Raw genomic sequence first — 22,867 nt, forward strand, 5'->3', positions numbered from 1 at the left:
GAACAACCAGAATTCCAGACAGATCTTTCAAGTCAAGTTTGTAACAAATCATGGAACAAATGACATCCAAATCCTTTCAATCAACCCAACATCGAGAAACTCGAGAAAATGTGAATCACAGCGTCAAAGATATCTAAACTTAGCTGCCTCACTGTTTTTGCAAACCAAGCCAATGAAAGCCTTGTGATAAGGTTAGCAATTCCGGCTGATGATATTTTATGAATAATAATAAAACCAAAGGACATCAATAAGGTTCCATATAAATAGGCCAGATATTATCTTCTAGTCTTCTATAAATTGAAAAACAGGAAAATCCAGATATTACAAAGAGGAGACTAAAGACCTAATCTCATTGATTTCCTTCCTCGCTGGCAATATGGCCTCCCAAGCACAGCACATCCAATTTAAGAATCTTTACCCAACTCTTAAGCAATTCATGCAAGCATGAAAGCTACCAGCCAGGACCTCACATGGGGTGATTTAATGAGGGAAACAACCAATATCTAGCAAATTAACAATTTTATCTCTAAAGAGACCATTTAGATGTCAAATGAACAAGTAGAACTTTCGCATGGAACAGAGGTAAAAGATGTCAAAGGGAAAAGTGGTAAACTGCATGCCCCACAACATTGATGATTTTAACAAAGCTGGGGTTGTGATAAATACAGAATAACCCTCCAAGGAAAGTATAAAAAAGTTTCAACTATGATAATCATATACTCCAATGAAAACTCTCTAGATTCAGAACACTGTATTGTTGCAAACTTAATTTAGATTGGCATTAAGAAACAGTGAATGAGAAAAATTCCTCGACATGCTACAGTGGCAAGGAAGGGTTCAACGCACCTAACTTACAAAACTAGTCAACTTTGGACTGTCTCCTCAAACCTTCAACTGCCTAATGTGGGTTTTAGGAATCTGCACATTGTCAGTATACTGTGCAACTGGGATGGAGATGAATCTTCATTAGTTCTTTTTCTTCAACTTGTTAGATCCAGACTTAGTGTAAGCAGTTCCCTAAGGATAGGAGGAGATAAGATTACAAAATATATCAGAAGTAGTTTTGAGATTTTCTCCAGACATGTATGAATTTCGGTAACAAAAACAAACCTGAAGCCATTCATCCATTGAAGTATCAATGGTCTTCGTTCCAACTTCAACCTTGGAAGCAGCCCTCTTGGGTTTCTGATGCATACAAGAAATGGCATAGAATTTTATGTCAAAAGTATCCTTATCTCCAGAAAAATTTAAAATTTGGTAAGATGCACATCTTGCCTCCCAACTTTTCTATTACTCATATTAAAATCAGAAGATTCGGTCAGAATCCAAGGAGGTATAAAGGTGAGGACCATGGTTGCTCATAAATACTAATAAACAGTTAAGTTAGATTCTAAATTATGGATAAATGCCAAAACTAAGGCCACAAACAAAAGTGATAACATTTTTTATGAAAACAATTGCACGCCCCTAATTCTGGGACAACATCATTGATGCCACCATAATAAGTAGAAGAAGATAGATGGGCACTGTTAGAATACAAGGTCTTTATCAAATGAAGACCAGAAAGATATATACCTTGGAGAGTTTTTGCTGTATTTGACCATGAATCCACAAGACGAGCAGAACAAGAAGGGCAATTCCAAGACTAACTAAAAATACAGACTCCATGCTGATGATACCACTAGCTTCGACAACTTCAATAGTACCATTATAGAAGATGCTTTGGTATGCATTCTGGTCAATTTCATAAAAGATGGTGCCCACTAGATCAAAATTTCCAGGCTGCACATCAGGAATATATCAAGTTTCACCAATTATTAGAACTTCAAAGTTGATAAAGATGAGCAGGTTAGTAATTCTATAAACTAAAAATCCACAGAGGCATGGAACCATTATAATAACGATGGTGAATGTACCTGCAAATACTTGCTGACAGCAAATATGTACGGGTAAGAAGCTTGTGCTGATGGGGGCACTGTTGCATTGTGGAACACCTACAAGTTCCATAGGAAAGATGTATAAGTTAAAAATAACGAGCTGAGGTTACTGCAAAGAAAATTTGTTTTAAGAAATGCACAAATACAACTTTTTCTTAAACGGAAATGGACCTCTTTATTAATGATAATAAATGAGACTAATACGCAAAGTACAAAAGGATTAGACTAGGAGAAAAAAGGAGTAAAATGACTAAAAGATCAATAAAAAAACAATACAAACAAGCCAAACTCCTCTAGATCTCGACCCAAAAAGGAGAAAAAACTACAAAGCAAAAATAGTGGTTTTTCAATAAGAAACCCAAATTCAGCAGTAGACTTCCACACTAATAGCTTCAAATATAACTGGAACTGGAAGTTCATAGCTGATCTTTATAACCAAAGAGAAAGAAGCTTGTACTCAAAAGTCAAATTAAACAATTTATAGAGGATGCTGAACTTCAGTTGTTATTTATAGGGAACAATTTCATTGATCTATGAAATTCACAAAAAGGGATATACAACTCATAGTATTACAATAAGCTAGGTTGAACTTCAGTTGAAAGGGAACAGTCAATCAACAGATATAAATCAAACCACACATAGCAGTATGATATCCAGCCATAAATTCCATAAAGAGTTTTGATGTTGGCAATTTCTATCAAAAGTTAAGAATTGACATCGACACTCAAAACATAATCACAGAAAGAGTAACAGGATCATTTTCTTTAGAAAGTTTGCACTGGCCGATAACAGTCTAAAAGAGAAAAACATGGGCCAAAGTTTCAAAAAGAAGAAAAAGAAACAGGAAAAAACGGGACTTACTAGGAAAAAGGAAGAAGACAAATGCATAAACATATATTACAAGAAAAAAACAATATTCATCCCGTACAACTAAATTAATGGTTTACAAACTAAAGGAATTATAGGTGGTCCAGATGACTTTTTCAATACTAGGATCTCCAATCTACACAAGTATTTAATCGAACTTACAATTTTAAAACCAAAATACATAACAAACATATTTCATAAACACATTAGTTCAGCAGAAACTTCCCAACACAACAAATATCCTTCATAAGATTTGGCATTCAACTGATAGAGATCAAGACGCAGACAAATCAAATTATTGTCCTCTGCTAGTAGTCAATAAATATATTAGAGATGAATGAAAAAGAAAACAAGTTAAGAACATACAAGAACTCTTTCTAATGAAAATTACACTAGTCAGGTGAGATTACCTGTCCAGTAAGATTTTGAATCAACAGACGATGATCAAAAGTGTAATGAATGCTGGCCTTAATAGCTATAATATTCAAGCTTGATTCCCCTGGATTAACAAATAACAGTTCAAGGAAATTATTGACTGATAAGATTTTGGATCAATGGTAAGCAATAAACGTTTAATGAATACTGGCTGCAATGGCTTTGCTATTACATTCATGCATGACTCCCACATTTAACAAAATTCAATTAGAAAAGACAATGCATTACAGTCAGTGACATAATCTCGGATAAAAACCCCACTTACCCAGTAGATAATAGAGATTAAAAAAGTAGTATGGCAGAATGAAAGTTAGTTACCATCATTTTTCACTCCAGCAAGTAGTTGAGTCTCTTCACCAGCTGGCACTACTGCAATGGGAGGCATAAACTTCAATGTGAATTATAGATTATAGGTTATAGATAATTGATATCATAATTCATAAAAGTATGTCATGCCTATATCAAAAAAAGGGTTATGGTTACCAAATCCTAAATCTAACTTGAACACTTACTGCGTGCACTATTTTTTGGAAAAACACAGACAGTATCAACTCCTGGAGCAGGGCCAAAGTTCACTTCTCCAAAATCCTGAGAATCTTCATCGCCTACAATTCCAAGATCGCTAACTTCTTCAACGGCCTCAGATGCTTCGACATCTGAATCCGCTTGACATGTGGCAGCTGTTGAGCAAGTTAACAACAATGCAAATGTAAAATAACCCGCTAGAACACTGAAATTCAATGCACTCAACGAAATAAATGAATAAATGTCTGAATCCTAATATACATTCCTAGTGACCATGCAGCACCCCCGACATTTTATTCATAAATTCATTGAAATCAAATTATTCACATAAGAGATGGAGGGGGGGGGGGGGGGTATATGACATTGAAAAATGGCGATAGAATCATAGACCCCCCTTCAGAAGAACTTGACAACAATATCTCAGCCTTGTAAACATCAACCCTTCAATAGATAAATGAATGAATGAATCAATCAATCAAATTAAGCTCCTTTCACCATCAAGACCAGTCAGAGAATACAAAATAAGACTAGAAAAGAGACGATCCAATATAAAACGAATACCCATCAAAGAAACAATTAAACCACAAAAGAGCGAAAACCCAGAACGCATTAGAACAGAAAACTACGATCGAAAACCATGCATGCAGAAGAAAGATGGAAAATCTAATGAAACAGGGTAATTTCGAAAGAAGAATCGTGAAGACCCAAATGAAGGAAAGAGGATGTAGATCTATGATTGAGAAAAAAAAAAAGAAAAAGTAAAAAGAAAAAAGAAAAAAGCGAACCTTTGAGGAATGGAGAGGCGAGAAGAAGAAGGGCAAGGAAGAAAACTCTGAAAGTGTTCATGGCGACAATGGGGAATCAAAGGGAGAGCGAAGATTGAGAGTTGAAAGTGTGGATTAAAGAGAGAGGAAGACGACCAAGCTTCGATTTTGGAGGGTCAAAGTTTGGGGATCCACGAGGAGCCACCTTTATTTGGTTGGGGAATCGAGAAGAAAACCCGGTTGGTTTCCCCAATTGCTACAACTTTTTCCATTTTCGTTTTTATTATATTTCATTTCTTATTAGGTTAACTTAAAACTCACATTTAAGATTGTCAATTCTCATCAAGTAACGATTTAGTTTTTTTTCGGTACGAAGGGAAGAAAAAACTTAAATTGGAATCCAAATGGAAGAATCCACCCATGGTGATGGTCTTTAGGTCTTTAGGTCAGATCTCATAGTGACCAAATCGACCAACATGAGAATCAAGTTTATAAGCAACTAAACTATACCAACCATTAACAAGACGAAAGCCAGGGACAAACCATTGAGAAAAAATTCACGAATGTAATCAACGATTGAATCTCATTTGCATATCTCACATTCTCGATTAAAAGATTTCAAAGGATGAGAGAATTAATTTCGACTCAAGAAAGAAATATGTCGGCTTCAATTGTTCGAGACATGCCTCCATACGTGGTAATGGCTTTCGAGGGCACAATGGATCTCGTTAAGTGGAAATGGTTCTCTATAGAATGCAACACAAATGCATTTAATCACAAACAATAACCCCAACTCACACATCTTCCATCCACAACAACTAACATTAAAGTTCAACTTAAAAGAGCAAGATGGGAGAACAAACCGATGAAACTCCTCCACTGTGTACCAGTGAGAATGGGAGAGCTGAGAATTAGCATGATGAATCGAGGGCAAGTGACAATCAAAGGATTCCACCATGTTTAGCCCACATCATACAATTTAATTTCTAAAAGTTAACAAATAATAATTTAGTCCATGTGTTGTAACAATTTAGTTTGAAAAAATTAAGGTTTCTTATGCATAATTTATCGAATAAGCTATACAAATTAAATCACTACATAATAAAATTTGGCAACTAATTTGAAAGAGAATGTCTGAGATTAAATTGTAATGTATTAAAGTTTATTAAATAAGTTGTTACAAAGTTGAGATTTCAACGACTAAATAGTTACAAATGAAGGTTTAGGAACAAAGGTAAGTAAAAAAAAAAAAAATACTTCACTCCTAAGTTCCTTTGTTGTTAATATACTTTGTAAATCTATTTTAATTTAGGAGAATTATCAAATTTGAGCGAATCTGATAAATTATTTATAAAATATAACAAAATTTTAAATTTTATCAATAATAGATATTGATAGACATTGATATGCTTTTATCATTCGTATTAAATAGTAGTGTTAGATATTTATTAGTTTTTATTATTGATAAAATCCAAAATTTTGTAATAGGCTAATAAATATTGTAATTTATTTTGCTATATTTGAAAATGGTTATTTAATTTATTTAATAAAGAAACAAAATTAGCATTTAGTTTGAATGAGAGTTTCACATTTATTTATTTATTAAATTATAATTATTCTTGTAGTGAATTGTTTTAAAAATAGGTTTTAGAAAGTTTTTATTTGTAGTGTATGAGGTTTGAAATGGTTTAAAAATATATATTTGGAGATTGTCTTCACTAAAATGATGAAAAAAATTGTTTATAGTGGAAAAGTATATATAACCTCAACTAACATTCAGGTATATTAGTAAACATGATAAAAAAAAAATATTATACTATAAAAGAAAAACACTCGAAAAACGTATACATCATTTGCAATATCTTTCACGTAAATTTATGTCCAAATGTTGTATATATATTGATTTTGTTATTAATATTATTATCAACAATTACTCTTCAAGTTAGAACGAATAATAATTCAAGTCAGAAGCATATTTTCTTTTCATTTCTTACAATAATTTACATTTTTGTTAAGTGCGTCAAACTCATAAAACCAAAATAAGTTTTTAAAAGTTGAATTTTTAGTTTTTAAAAATTTAGTTTGATTTTTTAAATCATTAGTAAAAACTAAAAAGTAGATAACAAGGATCTTTTCTTTTAATAATGCATTTTAAAAAAGTAATGTCAAAAATAGGGTGGAAAACAAACTATTGACAAAAATAGAGTGATTTTGTGGAAGTCGTGTACCCCGTACACGACTTTGCTAGGAAATCGTAGACGGGGTCCACGACTTCAATGCGTGGACCCCACTCTCTTCTTTTTTAATTCAAATATATTCAATATATATATTTATTTTGTCAATAGTTTGCCTCCCACCCTATTTTTGACATTACTTTTTTAAAATGCATTATTAAAAAAAAGATTCAGATAACAAGGAAAGAAATTTGAAGATAGAAGTAGTATTTAGAGATGTTGTTTAAAAAATAAAAACATAAAACATATAATGGGTATAAAATGAGACTTAAATGAACGGGGGAGATAGAAATAGTATCTACAAACCTAATTTTAAAAAACAAAAACCAAAATCAAAAGGGTGGTTAAATGGATCTAAATTAATGCAACATAACCCTAGCTCGTTAAGAAAAAATGATCTTTGTTATTCCTATGAAATTTTTACCATTTTCTCTCTTTATTTTGTGATTATGTGGCTGCAACCAAATATAAAAGATAAGTGAAAATTATATTATGACAATTAATCTATTATCTATTATACGATATTAAAGGAATCTTTCCTCTCAATTTTGCTCCTCATTTATCGTCGATCTGTTGAGTTTTATGTTCTAAAACTTTGGTTTATAAATGGCAAATTTTTTTTTTATTTAACAATGTTGTTTTTGAGATATTAAGTATATGATTTGCACTTTATAATTCTAAATTAAATAAACTTTGGTTTCTTGACAATAGTATGAACACTTGAACTTTATGTAGTGTCATAAAAGTGGATCAAAATCGAGTTTATAGTTTAAATGATATATAGTACAAGGATAAGATTGGTGGCCTTGGATACTATGGATGTGTCCCACTTTATATTTGATACAAACGACGTAATTCTAAATGGTTTGTATAGTAACATATAAGTGGGGTGTCATGTAAAATAAGAGTGTATACGACCATATCATGAAATTATAAGTCACTTTTACTTTATAATATTGATTACTATTTAAAATTGAATATTTCAAATTTAATGACCTAGGTAACTTAATTTTAATCCTAAGTTAAGTTTGAACTTCTGTTATTTGGGATTATTCTTGGATTTGCATAGATGAGAGTACCTTATAATCAACATTGGCTCAATAGGCCTCCAATTTTAGGGGTAAGATCGGATTGGTAGCTAAGAACATAGAGTGCAAAACAGAATTCACTCATACCCGCTTTTAAATATAGAAGAAGGGTTTTCCCTCAAGTGTCGTCCCTAAGTCTTGAACAAGGGGTCCCACCCTCTCATTGGCCCAAATGAGTTTTAGTTTAATGGTTAAAATATAAATCAATTGTTCATTAGAAAATCAATGGAAACTTAAGAAACAAAATGTAGTTTTGAGAGTAAAATGGTATTTTGACCTAACTGTTATTACAAATAACCTATGAAAGATTTACTTACTAATAATAGTCCTATCAAATAAACACAAATATATATCGAGTGAGAAGAGTACAACTGCAGACTACAATGGGCAGTCTGGTTAGTAAATAAAATGTTGGTTAGCTAGGTTGCAAGTGTCTAGCGAGTTAATCTCGAATATGGATCTCATGATCTATAGGTTTATTAGGTTTTCCTAATAACTCGTAACAAAATCAACCTTAAAATAAAGTGATTGGAAAACTTGAATTGTTCGAATTAAATTTAGAGAAGAAAGTGAGTTTAATATATTTGGTATTGTTTATGACTTATGGCCCTGTTGAATAAGAAATTTTGGAACAAATCACAAATTGCCACATCATTTACTAAAATAATTATATTTAGGATTAACTAAAAATTGGCATGTGTCCCAAATTAAATTTAAAGACAAATTGGACAATTCTAATGATGTCACGTGTCTTTATTATGACAATTGGGTCAAATTAATTATTTTGGTTCAATTAAATATTATTTAGTTAGGCTAAAATTCAATTGAGCCCAAAAATAAGCTTAATTTAGCCTAAAAATAAAATATGACAAAAATCCATGTGATTGAGCCATGGGTATGGTCCATGGACCAGAACAGGCTCAAGTCCATAAAAGCCCACAACGGAACTCTATAAATAGAAGAGTTCTCTTCATTTGTGGGGGTTGGAAATTTTTGACTCCCGAAGGTCTAGAGAGAATTCTCCCAAGAGATAGAAGCCTCCAACTCTTGAAGTCAACCAACCTCGAAAATCGAAACTCCGACCACCGAAGAAACTCCGACCACCGAAGATTGAAGCTTCTTTGAAGATACAAACTTTCTTCCAAGACTCCAACTTCAAGAACACCTTCAAAGATTGAAGCTTCTTTGAAGATACAAAGTTTCTTCCAAGACTCCAATTTCAAGAACACCTTCAAAGATTGAAGCTCCTTTGAAGATCCAAGCTTTCTTCCAAGTCTTCAACTTCAAGAACACCCTCGAAGATTGAAGCTTCTTCGAAGATACAAGCTTTCTTCCAAGACTCCAACTTCAAGAACATCACGTGCTTCGCTTCCTCAAATCAAGTGTAAGCATCCAGCCGAGAGAGAATCAGAGGATCAAATTCTAGATATCGAACCACATCGCATCAAATCAACATAAATACAACATCAACACAAGTTCAACTCCACGAATCAAATTTCTCTGGAAATCTCGTGTGAACAGGCTCGTTTGGTAACATTATTATTCGTTGTTTCTTGTTTCTTGTTCCTTGTTCTCTGTTCCCTATTTCTTCTTTTTTTAAAACAAGAAACAGAAATGTGTTTGATAATTATTTCTGTTTCTTGTTTTTTGAAAAAAAGAAACAGAAACAAAAAAAATTTGTTTGATAACTGTTTCCGGTTTCCTGATTTTCTGCTAGATTTTTTTATTTTATTTTTCACATCTACTTCCATTAAACATTAAACAAAAACATAGGTCATCCATCAAATATAAAAAATAAAATCATCAAAAGTTTATTCATTTAATATGAAAAAGTATCGATGCACGAATAAAAATAATAACATATACATAAAATTGTATTTATCCTTCAAATGTTGCCAAATTTGATTGACAATATCATCTCTCACTCAAGTCATTTCTCTTAGATGATGTCGACTCACTTCTTAATCCATCAATTTCAACAAACTCATCGATATTTTGTGACATCTTGAATGTAATATTAATTTTAAAGTAAGTTATTATGTTTTCAATATTCAGAATTGAAAGAAACAAAACAAAATTTAACCTTTAACTCTGATACCTATGATGTTTTAGAGAAAAATCCACGGCAAAAACTCAGATCCGTCGATCCGACGAAAAGGAAGAGTCAGATGAAAACTATGGATTCGATAAAGAGGAACAATAAGGCAAAAACTATGGATTCAACGAAGATGAACAGTATAGCGAAGAGGAAGAGTCCTGGTTGTAGAGGAAGACGATGGGTGAAAGAGGAAGAGGATGATTATTTGGGGAAGACGATGGAGATAAGAGGAAAAGGAAACCAATAAAAATAATTAAGAAAAAGGAAAAGGAAACAAATAAAAATAATTGAGAAAAAGGAAAAGGAAACCAATAAAAATAATTGAAAAAAAAAAGAACCAATAAAAATAATTGAGAAATAGAAAAAGGAAACCAATAAAAATAATTGAAAAACAGGAAAATAAAACAAATAAAAATAATTGAGAAAAATTAAAAGAAAACCAAATAAAATGATTGAGAAAAATGAAAAGGAAACCAATAAAAATATTCAGAAAAAGGAAAAGTAAACAAATTGAATGTTGGAATTTATGTCCTAAAACTCGTAGTTTGTAGTTAAAATTATATTATATTCAATAAAGTAGTTATTGAGAACTTATTAGTGAAAATAGAATACTATAATCTTGAATCAAATAACTAATGTCCCGAGGTTATCTAGTGTATACTTGAATTTTATGTAGAGACATAAATGTGGATCAAGTTCGAGTTTATAACCCAAACGGTCTATAGTGTATGAATAAGGTTGGGCGCCTTATTTTGGGAACACTATGGATGTGGCCCGCTCTATAGTTAGTACAAACTATATGATCCTAAATCGTTCACGTAGAGACATGGGAGTGAGAGCATCCTATGTTAAGAGTTTGCATAAGACTGGAACCATGAAATAGTCACTTTTCAGTTATAACACCGTTGACTATATAAACTGACTATTTCGATTATGATGACCTAGGTAACTTAATCTTAATCCTGAGCTAACTATGAACTTCTGTTCAGTCGGTATTATCCTTAGATCTGCATAGGTGAGGACAGTTCAATGATGCTGGCCCAATAAGCCTCCCATTTCAGGGGTAAGATCGGTTGGATGGCTAGGAACATAGGGTGCAAGATGGAATTCACCCCTACCAGCTTTAAGGTTAGTAGATAGGTTGTTTCCTTAAGGACTGAATCCAAGTCTTGAACAAGGGATCCCGCCCTCTCATTGACTCGTGAGGGATTCGGTTTTTAGGTTGGACCTTAAACTAAATGTTCAATAGTGGATCATTGGGACTTAAGAAACAAGAAGTAGTCTCGAGGGTAAAACGGTATTTTGACCCAGCCGAGGTTACGAACAACCTGTGAAGGATTAACTTACTGATCACAGTTATATCAAATGGACAAAAATATATCTATGATGATGGGAGTGCAGCTACGAGACATTAGTGGAATGACTCGTTAGTTAACGAATATTGATTAGCTTGGTCTAAAAGGGTTTAGCCAGTTAATCTTGGATCGTTGGAGCCCATGATCTATAGTCAATTAGGTTCCCCTACTAGCTCATATAAAATTAACTTAGAACAACTTGTTGGAATAATTCGCATTATTAGAATTAAGTAGAGAGAGAAATCGACGAATATATATGATATAGCCGTCGGTTATAGAGCTTTATCGTTTAAATGTGATTTAAATATTAAAAAATATAAATATGAATTCATATTTGGAAGCCCAGAATTGATGGAAAAATGTCAAAGTTGTAAAAAATCAAAGTGTTGACTTTTGACTTTGAAAGTCAAACTTTGACCGACTTTATATTCAAATATGATTTGAATTTCAGAAAAATGAATGCAGATTCATGCTCGGGAGGTCAAATTTAGTCAAGACGGTCAAAATGGTAAAAATTCCAAAAGTTTACTTTTAACTTGAAGAAGTCAAAGTTTGACTTTGACTTTAATGGTCAAAAGACCGTTTTGCCCATTGACCAAAGTTTGTTGGATAATCCTACTAACTCTTAGTAGACTATGTGGAAGCATATGGTGATGACACCAAGCTCACTAAGAGATAATGGAATGGTGATGAATTCCATTAAATATTAGTGGAATGCTAATTGTTGAGTTTTAATAAAATAATTACATGCAATTTTGCATGTAATTAGTCTATTTAAGGGGCATTATTTCAACTTGAAAAAAGATTTTTGCAATTTTTGTAAGTTTGAATTACAAATAAACTTATGCTCTCAAATCTCAAATTTGCTTTATCCTTCGCCTCCTATTTCCATCTATTTCTCTAATTTCTTTAATTAACGGGTCCCACAACCCGATTCTTAGTACGGAGTATAGCGAGTCAACTCTAGTGGTGGTCTTAAGTTCGTGATTGTGAAAAGATTTGGAGCATTGGGAGCTTCGAAGGTAAAGAATTTCTTTTAACCTTAATTAGTGTAATTAGGATAGTCTTAAGCATGTTAATCAAAGTGTTTAATTGCATATAGAGTAATTTTTCGATCCTGTTTCTGCTGCGATTGTATGCTTTTCATCATTGAAATAAATTGAGAAAAAGAAAATCAATAGAAATAATTAAGAAACGAAATAGAAGAAAGTACTTTTTTTCCCCAATAATTTCTTATAAAATGAGAAACGTTTTCTACTTTTTTTAAAACGAGAAACAAGCAACATTACTGTTCACACAAGATTTTTGGAGAAATTTGATTTATGGAGTTGAACTTGTGTTGATGTTATATTTATGTTGATTTGATGCGATGTGGTTCGATCTCTAAATTTTGATTCTTTGATTCTCTCTCGACTAGACGCTTACGCTTAATTTGAGCAAGCGAGCGGAGCACGTGATGTTTTTGAAGTTGGAGTCTTGGAAGAAAGTTGTATCTTCAAAGGAGCTTCAATCTTCGAGGGTGGGGAGTTGGGAGTCTTCTAGCTCTTTGGGAAAATTATCTCCAGACCTTCTAGAGTTAAAAAATTTTCAATAGCCATAAATGAAGAGAACTCCTCTATTTATAGAGTTCGCTGGTGTACTTTAATGAACTTGGATCTAGTTGGTCTTATAGACCATATCCATGGGCTCAATCACATGAATTTAAGTCATATTTAACTCTGGGTTAAGCTTATTTTTTGTCTCAATTGAATATTAGCCCAAGTAATAATATTTAATTGAACCAAAATAATTAATTTGATCAAATTTTCATATAACATTACACACATGTGATATCATTAGAATTGTCCAATTTGTCTTTAAAGTTAATTTGGAACACATGCCAATTTTTAATTAATCGTAAATACAATTATTTTAGTAAATGATGTAACAATTTGTGATTGGTTCCAACATTTCTTATTCAACAGTTACCAAACACATCTGTTTCTTAAAAAAAATAAAAACATAAATAGAAATCAGTAAATGAGAACGTTACCAAACAGACTTATAGAAATGAGAGAGAAATGATATTTGAATAAGATTTAAAAATCAAAAATTCAAATAAAGATTATAAATTAAGTCAGTTAGATTGATCGGGATTAGTGGATATTAAATTAATTAAAATTTTTAGTTAATTACTTAAACTAAAACTAATTTTGAAATTAATTTAATTTAAATAAACGAAGGTCATAGTTGAAATATGAAAAAAAAAATTAAAAAATTAAAAAATGTTAAAAGACTTCTTTCGTCAAACTTTGAACAACTCAATAAAAAGTTCAAATTGTTGGCCTTTCCCTCATTTGGGGGAGAATTCCACTAATTAGTGGGATTACATGACTAAGCTAAGAACTTGGTTTGTTGTTCATGCTAAATCTAGCCACCAAATCCACTTACTAAACATATGTTAAGTGATGAATTAAAAAGTGAATGAAAAATAATAGATTAATCTGAAATAGTTCTCTTGCCCAAACTCTCTCCAATAACCAAATTTTCTCTACAAAGATCCCACCATCTTCTTCTTAGCCTAGAGGATAGTAAGAAAGATATTTGTGGTATTTTTACTGAGTTCGTGAATAGATTGATCAATAATCCAAGGACAATTCAAGCTTCAAACATAAAAACTTTAAATCATATGCTTTGGAAAAAAGTTCAACTTCAAAACAAGTACGTACAATGTGTTTTGAAGTTGAACCTTTTTCCAAAGTATATTAATGTTTAAAATTAATACATTCAGACTTATATTTGGTCCAACTACTTTAACCCTTTGTTAGTATACTCATTCACAATCCCTATTTAAGCACATATAAACATGTTTTTCTCCCACAAACACAACTTTCCACCTATCTCTTCTACAAAACAATGTAACCACCTTTTGCATTTAAAAAAGATTTTCTTCTTCTTTGTTTTGGAAAAAGATCTCTTTCTTTTCTACGAGGGCAAATGAATAATATTCTCCTCTCTAGAGAGAGCGAACAGTAAATGAGTAATTCTTTTAGTGAACATCTATCCTTGAACCCATTGAAAAATGTAACATCAACCAACATGAGATGAGTTGAATTGGTATAATATACCAACTTATTGTTTGGTTCACTAATTTTACATGTTGGTGGACGAGTTGAGTTGGTATATTATACCAACTCACCTCAACTCTCTCTTCTCCCTAATGTTTTCAATAGGTTCACCCATCAACCACCATTAATGATTACGACTGTCAGACTCTAAGAACCAACTTTCGTCAACCACTTTCACGTTCAACTCCAACGACCAATTTTAGGCTCCAACAACCACCTTCAACGAAAAACTCCGGAGACCACCTCCAACAATCATCTTTGCATGACCAACTCCAACAACCAATTTTAGGCTCCGACAACCACCTAAGATAACAAACTTCAATGAAAATCAACTTCGATGACTGCCTTCACAACGACGAATTTCAGACTCAAACAATAAAACTCTTGTGACCAACCCCAAAATCACTTTCATGTGATCAACTTTCGACTTTAACAACCACCTAATGACTACAAACATTGGCGAAAATCACTTTTGATAATCAACTTCAATAACCATCTTTAACTTTGGTCTCCAACAACTACCCCTACAATAAACTACTACGAAAATCGCAAAAAGATTGCCAAATAAACTTAGAGTTTAAAGAATATGATGCAGGTATTAGCCAATCTTTTTCAAAAAAGTAAAACATCCAATTGGTATGAAACTTCAATATATGTAGGTAATACTAGAAACTACTTTTTCAAAAGTTGTATGTAGAATTGGTATGGTAATTTAAAATGAAATTTAATAATTATATATAGAGAAAAAATCTTTAGAGTTCCCAAATTCCCAAAAGAAATTTCCCACTCATATGTAAAGTTTGTCCTCATATGAGCACTCCTAATTATTAAATCCCTACTTTAGTCTATCATATTGATTAAATAGAATTGATGCCTCATAATGGTGTTTGGACTTGGGATTTTGGAACTGCATTCCTAATGTTTTAATCCCTCAACAATTTTTTCTTTTTCCAAAATTTTACATTTCATTTTCTTCTCATATCCCAACATTTTAAAGTTTTCTAAAACAAAATAAACAAATGAGATTTGATAAGGGTTTTTTTTTTTTCCATATGTTGTAAATAATTATTAAAAAACATGATTAAAATTACAAAATTTAAGAATATATTTTGTAGATAATTGAATAAGTGTTATTGTAATTATTATTTTTATTACCATAGAAGTATAAAAATTAAGCAGTTGTATATTTTACTCGTTAACACATATTACATGTCAACGTGTCTAGCTCTAGTTACTTATTTTTGCCATTTGTATTTCCGACTTTTTTAAATTTTAATTAAATAATAATAATAATAATAATAATAACTCGAATTTGAAATTCAAAAGGAAAGTCCCTCCATATCATTTGATTTGATTTTTGCCTCCTATGCTTTGGCAAAAGGTGATTGGTCCACGATTGCTATTTTATCAAATAGTTCATATAGGGTGCGTTTGGTATTACATTTTGGCATAGATAAAATCACTTTTTCATTAATCAAAATCATTTTAGAAAAATAAAAATCACTTCTTTAGTGATTGTGAAAAAGTGATTGACCGAAAATCACAACCATATTTGATATAGTTTTTGAAATACCTAAAATACCATTTTTTAGTAATTTAATAGTTATTGGTATTTTGTTTTGGAAGATAACCATGACATAAGAATTCATATAAATTAAATTGAGATTAGCTCGATCTTAATTGACCATACTTTTTTTTATTTTTCAATCAAAAGTTTGAGATCTGATTCTGAACTATGGTTACATGTTAAAAAAGATGAGGGAGCAGAAATTCAAGGTTAGGTATTAACTTTATGTTATACTTTGTTAAATACTCTTTTTCAATTTTAAGTAATCAAATCTGTACCCTTCATCTTTAAGCTCAACTTTCTTCTTCTTTTTTCTTCCTACCTTTAACTTATTAAATTCCACTATTTCTTTTATTTATATATATATATATATATATTTTTTCAATCAATTGACTTTCCTCACCTCTTTCTTCCTTTTCTTTTTCTCTGTCTTTTGAAGAATCAATCAAAATTCAAGAAGGATTGAAAAAGAATTACATAAATCTTAATGATTCAAATTGAACAGGGAACCTGGAATTATGTTTTTTCACAAAGTATTCTTCCTTATGACTTGTCGGGAAGGTAGCCTTTTTCATTTTTCGTAGTAAGATGAAAATTATTTGGAAGTAGCTTAATAGAGGGGTGATTTAGAGTGGAAAAGGGGACTAAAGTAGTCCTAAAACTCACAATTGCAAGGAATCAAATTACTTTGAATCATAACACCTATACACTTTAAAGTTAATAGTTAAATCATAAGTTTGTCAACTTTTAGATTTGTGTCTTCTCTAAAGTTTAAAAGGTATTTAAGAAGTTTCTTAGTTTTATGTTCACACCTATTTGATCCTTAAACATAAAGAATGTTAAGGTTCAATTTCATGCCATCTTAATTACTAGTTAGAGATCTATTGAATAACTTCAGGTTGAAATCTTCATGAGATTGAACTATATATATACATACATCTCCGTAGGATTGAACAAAATATAAATTCAAAGCAATGCACAAATTACAAAAAATAAATAAAGTAAAATAAAAAATAAAAGTGTACAGTTACACAAGAGTATTTATATATTTATTTTGATAAAAGAAAAACAAGTTCATCTTCATTGTTCATTCAAGCCCTAAAAATAAAATCAAAACAAACTAACAAGACTTGCTTCAACTAATACGCCACAGACATTCTATATATATATATATATATATATATATATATATATAAACAACACTGATTTGCTTTTGAAGAACAAAAAATAAACAGAAATTATACCTCCATTATCGCTCTCCTCCAACTACAGAGCAGCGATGGTGTTCTTCTATACATGTTCAAAATCAAAGTTCCATCAAATGGACCAGCTCTCACGGAACGATGACTGAAACTGCAGGAGAACGAGTAAAAGCACGATGAAGGCAGCGACGCCCCAGGGGGAGGTTCCTTCGGCGGGGATATGATGCGTGCGGCGGCGACGGTCCCAAGGCGAGGAAGAAAAGAAGCTGGGATCGAGAGAGGAGAGGAATCGGACGAGAAGGATGAGGAGAACAGGTGTGGCGAAGAGAATCCAGTTGATGTGATCCTCGGCAGCTTCAACGGCGGACTCGTAGGAGAGCCACCAGGAAGCGCCGAGGAAAATGGAGACGACGGCGAGGAGGAGGAGGACGGGGTAGGGGGGAGGATTGAGGGAAAGAGAATCGAGGATTGAATCTGCGGTGGTTCTGCTTCGGTAAGAGGTCATTGAGTTTGATTTTTGGGGATTAGTTTGTTTGAAATGAAATGGTGAAGAGGAAGAGTAATGGGGGAGGTGAGTTGAGTGCATTTATAGCGGGAGGGAGATTGAAGTTGAAGAAGGAGTGGTCCAGTGGGGGGTGATGTATGGGGAGCCATGTGGTGGTCGGTCATTGGATCCATCTTCACCGTTCATCTTTTTAAATCTTTACTTTAGTAAACTATAATTAAAAATGTTTCTAATAGGTATTAAATAGCCCTAAAAAAAGTCATTAAATAGGATCCAATTCTCCCCCATTAATTAGAATTACCTTAATCTCGATAATCACAAACTTTATATTTATATATATTAATTTTTTTAACTCAACGGTGGGAAGTTAAAATTAAAACAAACGTCAACAATTAAGAACTTCGAGATCAACAACAAAACTATAAGGTAAGGCAAAACTAACTAAACCAAAGGTGGTTAATTGATTTGTCGGTGGAAAAAATCCAAACCCACAATATTTTTAAATATTTCAAAGGCTTACTACATAAATTTAAACATAGATTTGAACATTTGCTAAACTGCTTTGATTGAAAACCAACTCCAAAAGATGCTCATCTTTGCAAGAAGGATAAGAGACACATTATCTCGAGTTGTTTGGTTACAGTTTTGTGGATAATTAAAAAAGTGATTAAGTTTTTTTTTTATTGATATTTATGGGTTGAATTAGTTTCATGTATTTTCAAATTGTTTTTTTTAAGTATTGTACTTCCAAATTGCCTTTTGATTAATTTACTTTTGACATGTTCATTTCAGTTCATTTACTTTAAAAAATGTCGATAAGGGCTCTTTCATTTTCTTTTTATTTGTTATATTTTTAAATAACCAAAAAGGATCGCTTTTAAAACTACATGTAGCATAATAAACATTTTAAAAGTAAATGATCAAAGTAGAAAGTTCAAATAAACCAGAAGTGACAGTAGAGTGATTACAACGAACATTTTGAAATTTTGAGGATTAAAATGAACAAACATCCAAAATAAAATTTAAACCTTTATTTTTTGTTTAAATTTTCTTCCTTTCTCTCCAATTTTCGTTGTAGTTCAGCGTACAGTTGGTCCTACTTGGTCTTTCCCTAACTCACGCACTCTAATGTTTAGCAACCACCACTAGCATATCTAATTGTCTATCTGTCATCGTTTGAGTCTACATTGTAAATTTGATTGTACTTTATTTCTCTGTCGATTCACTCTTTTCCTTTTAACTCTTAGATTTGTGCAGCCTAATCCTCTTTGTTGTTGGCCAACGCTAGAATTCATCGGAGATTTTGGGTTAATTTTGTTTTGGTTTTTAAGCACTCGTTAAGTTTTGGTGTTAAAAATGATTTAGTCATGAAGCTGGATGTTAGAATTGAGTTGTTTTATTGTTAGCTTTTACGTAGTTATGATGGATGTTTTATATAGCAAATAGACGTTGATAATCTATCAGTGATAGAAACTTATACAAGTCTATCATTGATAGATGTTGATATAATTCTACCGATATTTACTAGTGATAAAAATTGATAGAAGTTTAGAAGACTATAATTATTATTATTATTATTATTTTTTTTTTTTTTTTGCTATTTCTATAAATACATTGACAATTTTTTTAGACACATTGAACTAATTTTTTACGGAATTTAGTAATTAGACAGAAAAATACACAAATCAATGTATACATGATAACATTCAAACAACTACTAAAATAAAAATCTCCAAAGTGTGTTGTTGCCTAATCACAACAATTAAATTCTTAAAAAAAAAAAAAGAAAAAACAACTAACAACAGCAAAAACCAGTTAAGTTAATTTAATTTTATATGATTTTAAAAATCATAATTTATTCTATTGATTTGATAGAACTTCATAAATAAATAGACTATATGGTTTGATATCGTTGGAAATGACTAATACAGCAAATTGGTCTCCATTTAGAATTATTTAATATTGACATAATCAACTTTTATTAATTAAAATAGATTTTCAATTAATTCTAAAACGGTTTTTAGTTTTAATTCTTTAATTATTTTTCTCTAAACAATGCTCCTTCCTTTTGGAAGATAAAAGGATATAGAATTATATTTTCTATCCTTTTCCAGTTTTATGTCCGATTATACTTTTTTATGATATATTTCATTAGATTGTGTTAATCTCGGGGAGCAACTGTTATATATGATTTAGCATCAAAGTTGGGTTGGATTTTGCTTTTAAGGCAAGACAATGATTTTTTCACGATACAACAACGATTGATATTTAGTTCCAACAGATAAAATCTTCATCGTAACGGAATGATTTCTCTACAAATTTTCGTTTTTATTTTTTGTTGCGTTTTATCCTAGATGTAAGATACGGTATTGTTAGGATTTTGGTGTATATTTCAAATCTGCTTTACGGTTAGGATTTTGTTTTTAATGTTAAACATCTTCAAATCTTCATCATATCTACTGCTACCCTTGTCATACAGTCACTTGTTCAGCGATTGTCAGTCACGTTGGTAGTTGATCACCAATTTTCGACACTAATAAGCTTTCTCTACAAGTTTCTTTCTCACTAGCATATCAAGTGAATTTAATCAATCTAAACATAGAAAGTGTACCAACCATATATCAAAGGTATCGAACAAATCATAACAATATATCGACAATACAATAAGCATATCATATTATGTTTAATGCATAAGTGTATTTAATTGATTGAGTGTATTTAGAACAACATATGAAGTGTATCAAACTAATACTAATGATGTGTATCAAGTGTTATTTAATTCATCAAGTATCAATAAAGCATAAGTGTATAAAAAATGTTAGTATATTTAATTGGTTGAGTGTTTTTGCAAAGTTTAGCAAATGTATCAATAACATATCAAGTGTATCAAACTAATGATATGTATCAAGTGTTATTTAATTCATACACTTTTATAATTTTAGAGTGTAGGTTTGTAATTTTGCATTTTTCAAATGTGGGTAGGGATTGCATTTAGCCATTTTTATAAATATAAAAGTTATGTATTATGAACCTAATTTATCAAACTAGTTTGTTATATCTAGAAGAGCCTCGTTTTTGTTTGGAATATAGTTAATTAATTGGTGTAACAAAACCACCCCTTAAATTAAAAAAAAAAAAGAAAGAAAGAAAAAGAAAAAACCCAAAAATATTTACGGCTCCTAGAATCCTATATTCCAGATTTGTCAGTTTTGACCATTCTTCACTTTATTCTTTTCCTCCTCATATTATTACTTCTCCTTTTTCATATTCTCACTTCTTCTTATTCTTCATAACCTGATTTTCTCTTCCAAAATTTCTTTCTTTTTCTTCATCTCTCATCTTTTTTTTTCTTGGTACAAGATATAAACGATATCGATATTGGCATAAGATCTAAATGATCATGTACTGATATTTAAACATGCCTATTCCAGATAGGGCAGGGATATGCCACTATCAAGATATTTTTTACTGATACAAGATCGCTTAGATTGTTTTCATTTTTCCAAGCATGTGTAACTGATTAATCGAAATATTTTGTTATTTCACGTTGTGATCTTGTGGAGGAATGAAATTACCTTTTTACATAATAATAATTAATTAGCTAATAATATCTTAAATATATATATATATATTACACCCAAAGAAACAAGAAATTGTCTGAAAAGAAATGCATACGAGGTTTCATCCTATAATTTCTTTCCATGTCTTTCTTCTTTTTCTCTTTTTTTACTGTCGTTTATTAAATCTAAACGATCGTATCCAAAAAATAACAAAATCTAAAAGATCGTGCATAAAGAATTTTTTTTACCTCGTTTAAATTTGAGTAACCAAATCTACACGATCGTGTACAAAAAATAACAAAATTTAAACGATCGTGGAAGTGGCGTGGTTGACGGGACATTTTTTGTATTTTCCACGGTGGGCCTGTGGGCTTTATTATATTTTTGAAAATACACCTTCTTTTTTCAAATTTTAGCAAATTTTTGTTTTCACAAAACTATATGAATTTCCGAAATTTCAAATGAGTTTTCAGATTATCAAAATAAAAATTTCAAATTGATTCAGCATTTTTCTTAAGATTTAAGAAAAATTAGATAAGATTTGGAATATATATAGAATCTCGTGTTAATTTTGTCTGAAATTTCAAAGATATCAAACTTTTAGTATTAAATATGCACGGGATTTCAATGAGAAAAATCCAAACATATATAGAATCTCGATATTACTTTGTTTGGGATTAATTCACATAATTAATTTTTTCAAATCAAAGATGCTATGCAATAAAGACTTTGTTGTATCAATGGAAGATTAACACGGGAGATTGTGGTGACAACGTGTGACTGAATTTGGATTTGTGAAAGTTCACAAATTGAGAGATTTGGAAAAAATTGTAAAAGTTTGATATAAGATTTGGTGGAGATGTTCAATAGAGATTTGAAAAATTAGTTAAGGTTTACTATATGATTTGGAACAATTACATAAATTTTTTAAAAAACTATTGAATTGTTAGGGTTAATATTGGTTGAGATTTCAACGAGAAAGGCAAACAAATCGATAACATTAAAAAAAAAAGAAATTAAATTTAAAGTAAATGTCGATGGTCAATCTCAAACAAGATGTACCGAGAACAATGTTTTCAAGAAAAGCACAAATTTTTTAAGATGAAAACTTAACCGCATTATTTCTAACAGGGTCACAACAAAAACCACTCGTTTTGGACATGCTACCCATCACCAAATTAATGTGAACTTAATGAACTTCCTAATTCACTTAAACTAATAGGGTTTGTGGATTGCAATACTTGATGAACTTCCTAATTCATTTCATGGAAGAACTTATGATTTATTAGAGGTCACTTTATTAAAACCAAGGGTTACAAATCCAATCAAAATGGACGGTTCATAAACTCCTCACTCCAACCTTCACCATAATTGCTTGCCCTTTTCTTTCCATCTCAAAACTAAGTAAAGGACAACAAATGAAACCCCAAAACAAAATTATGAACAAGAAAGCAACAAACTTCTTTTTCTCGTAAACATCCGAAACTTATAATGATTTATATTAAATTTATTATGATCTTGAAAATCATATATGAATCATAATTTTATATGAGTATAAACTTCTATAAATATTGGTTTTCGTAAAATGAACTATTAGAATTGATTTTTTTTTTTTTTTTTTTT

General features: G+C 31.1%; 1 protein-coding gene across 1 annotated transcript; it reads right to left on the reverse strand.

The window, feature by feature from the left end:
* Positions 1-687: 687 nt before the first annotated feature.
* Positions 688-4,867, reverse strand: LOC103490305 (translocon-associated protein subunit alpha-like). The gene is made up of 8 exons (XM_008449762.3): positions 4,550-4,867; positions 3,752-3,919; positions 3,558-3,608; positions 3,215-3,303; positions 1,917-1,994; positions 1,576-1,782; positions 1,111-1,185; positions 688-1,017 (listed from the first exon to the last, which is right to left on the reverse strand). The coding sequence occupies exons 1-8, from the start codon at positions 4,608-4,610 to the stop codon at positions 967-969; spliced, it is 780 nt and encodes a 259-aa protein (XP_008447984.1). The 5' UTR covers positions 4,611-4,867; the 3' UTR covers positions 688-966.
* Positions 4,868-22,867: the final 18,000 nt, after the last annotated feature.

This window comes from Cucumis melo, chromosome 1, assembly GCF_025177605.1.
Source record: "Cucumis melo cultivar AY chromosome 1, USDA_Cmelo_AY_1.0, whole genome shotgun sequence".
Taxonomy (NCBI): Eukaryota; Viridiplantae; Streptophyta; class Magnoliopsida; order Cucurbitales; family Cucurbitaceae; genus Cucumis; species Cucumis melo.

Coding starts and splice junctions, on each gene's coding strand:
- LOC103490305 (XM_008449762.3), bottom strand. CDS start 4,610: ATGAACACTTTCAGAGTTTTCTTCCTTGCCCTTCTTCTTCTCGCCTCT. Junction 1,186..1,575: donor TACAGCAAAAACTCTCCAAG/GTATATATCTTT, acceptor TGTATGCATCAG/AAACCCAAGAGGGCTGCTTC. Junction 1,018..1,110: donor CAATGGATGAATGGCTTCAG/GTTTGTTTTTGT, acceptor TCCTATCCTTAG/GGAACTGCTTACACTAAGTC.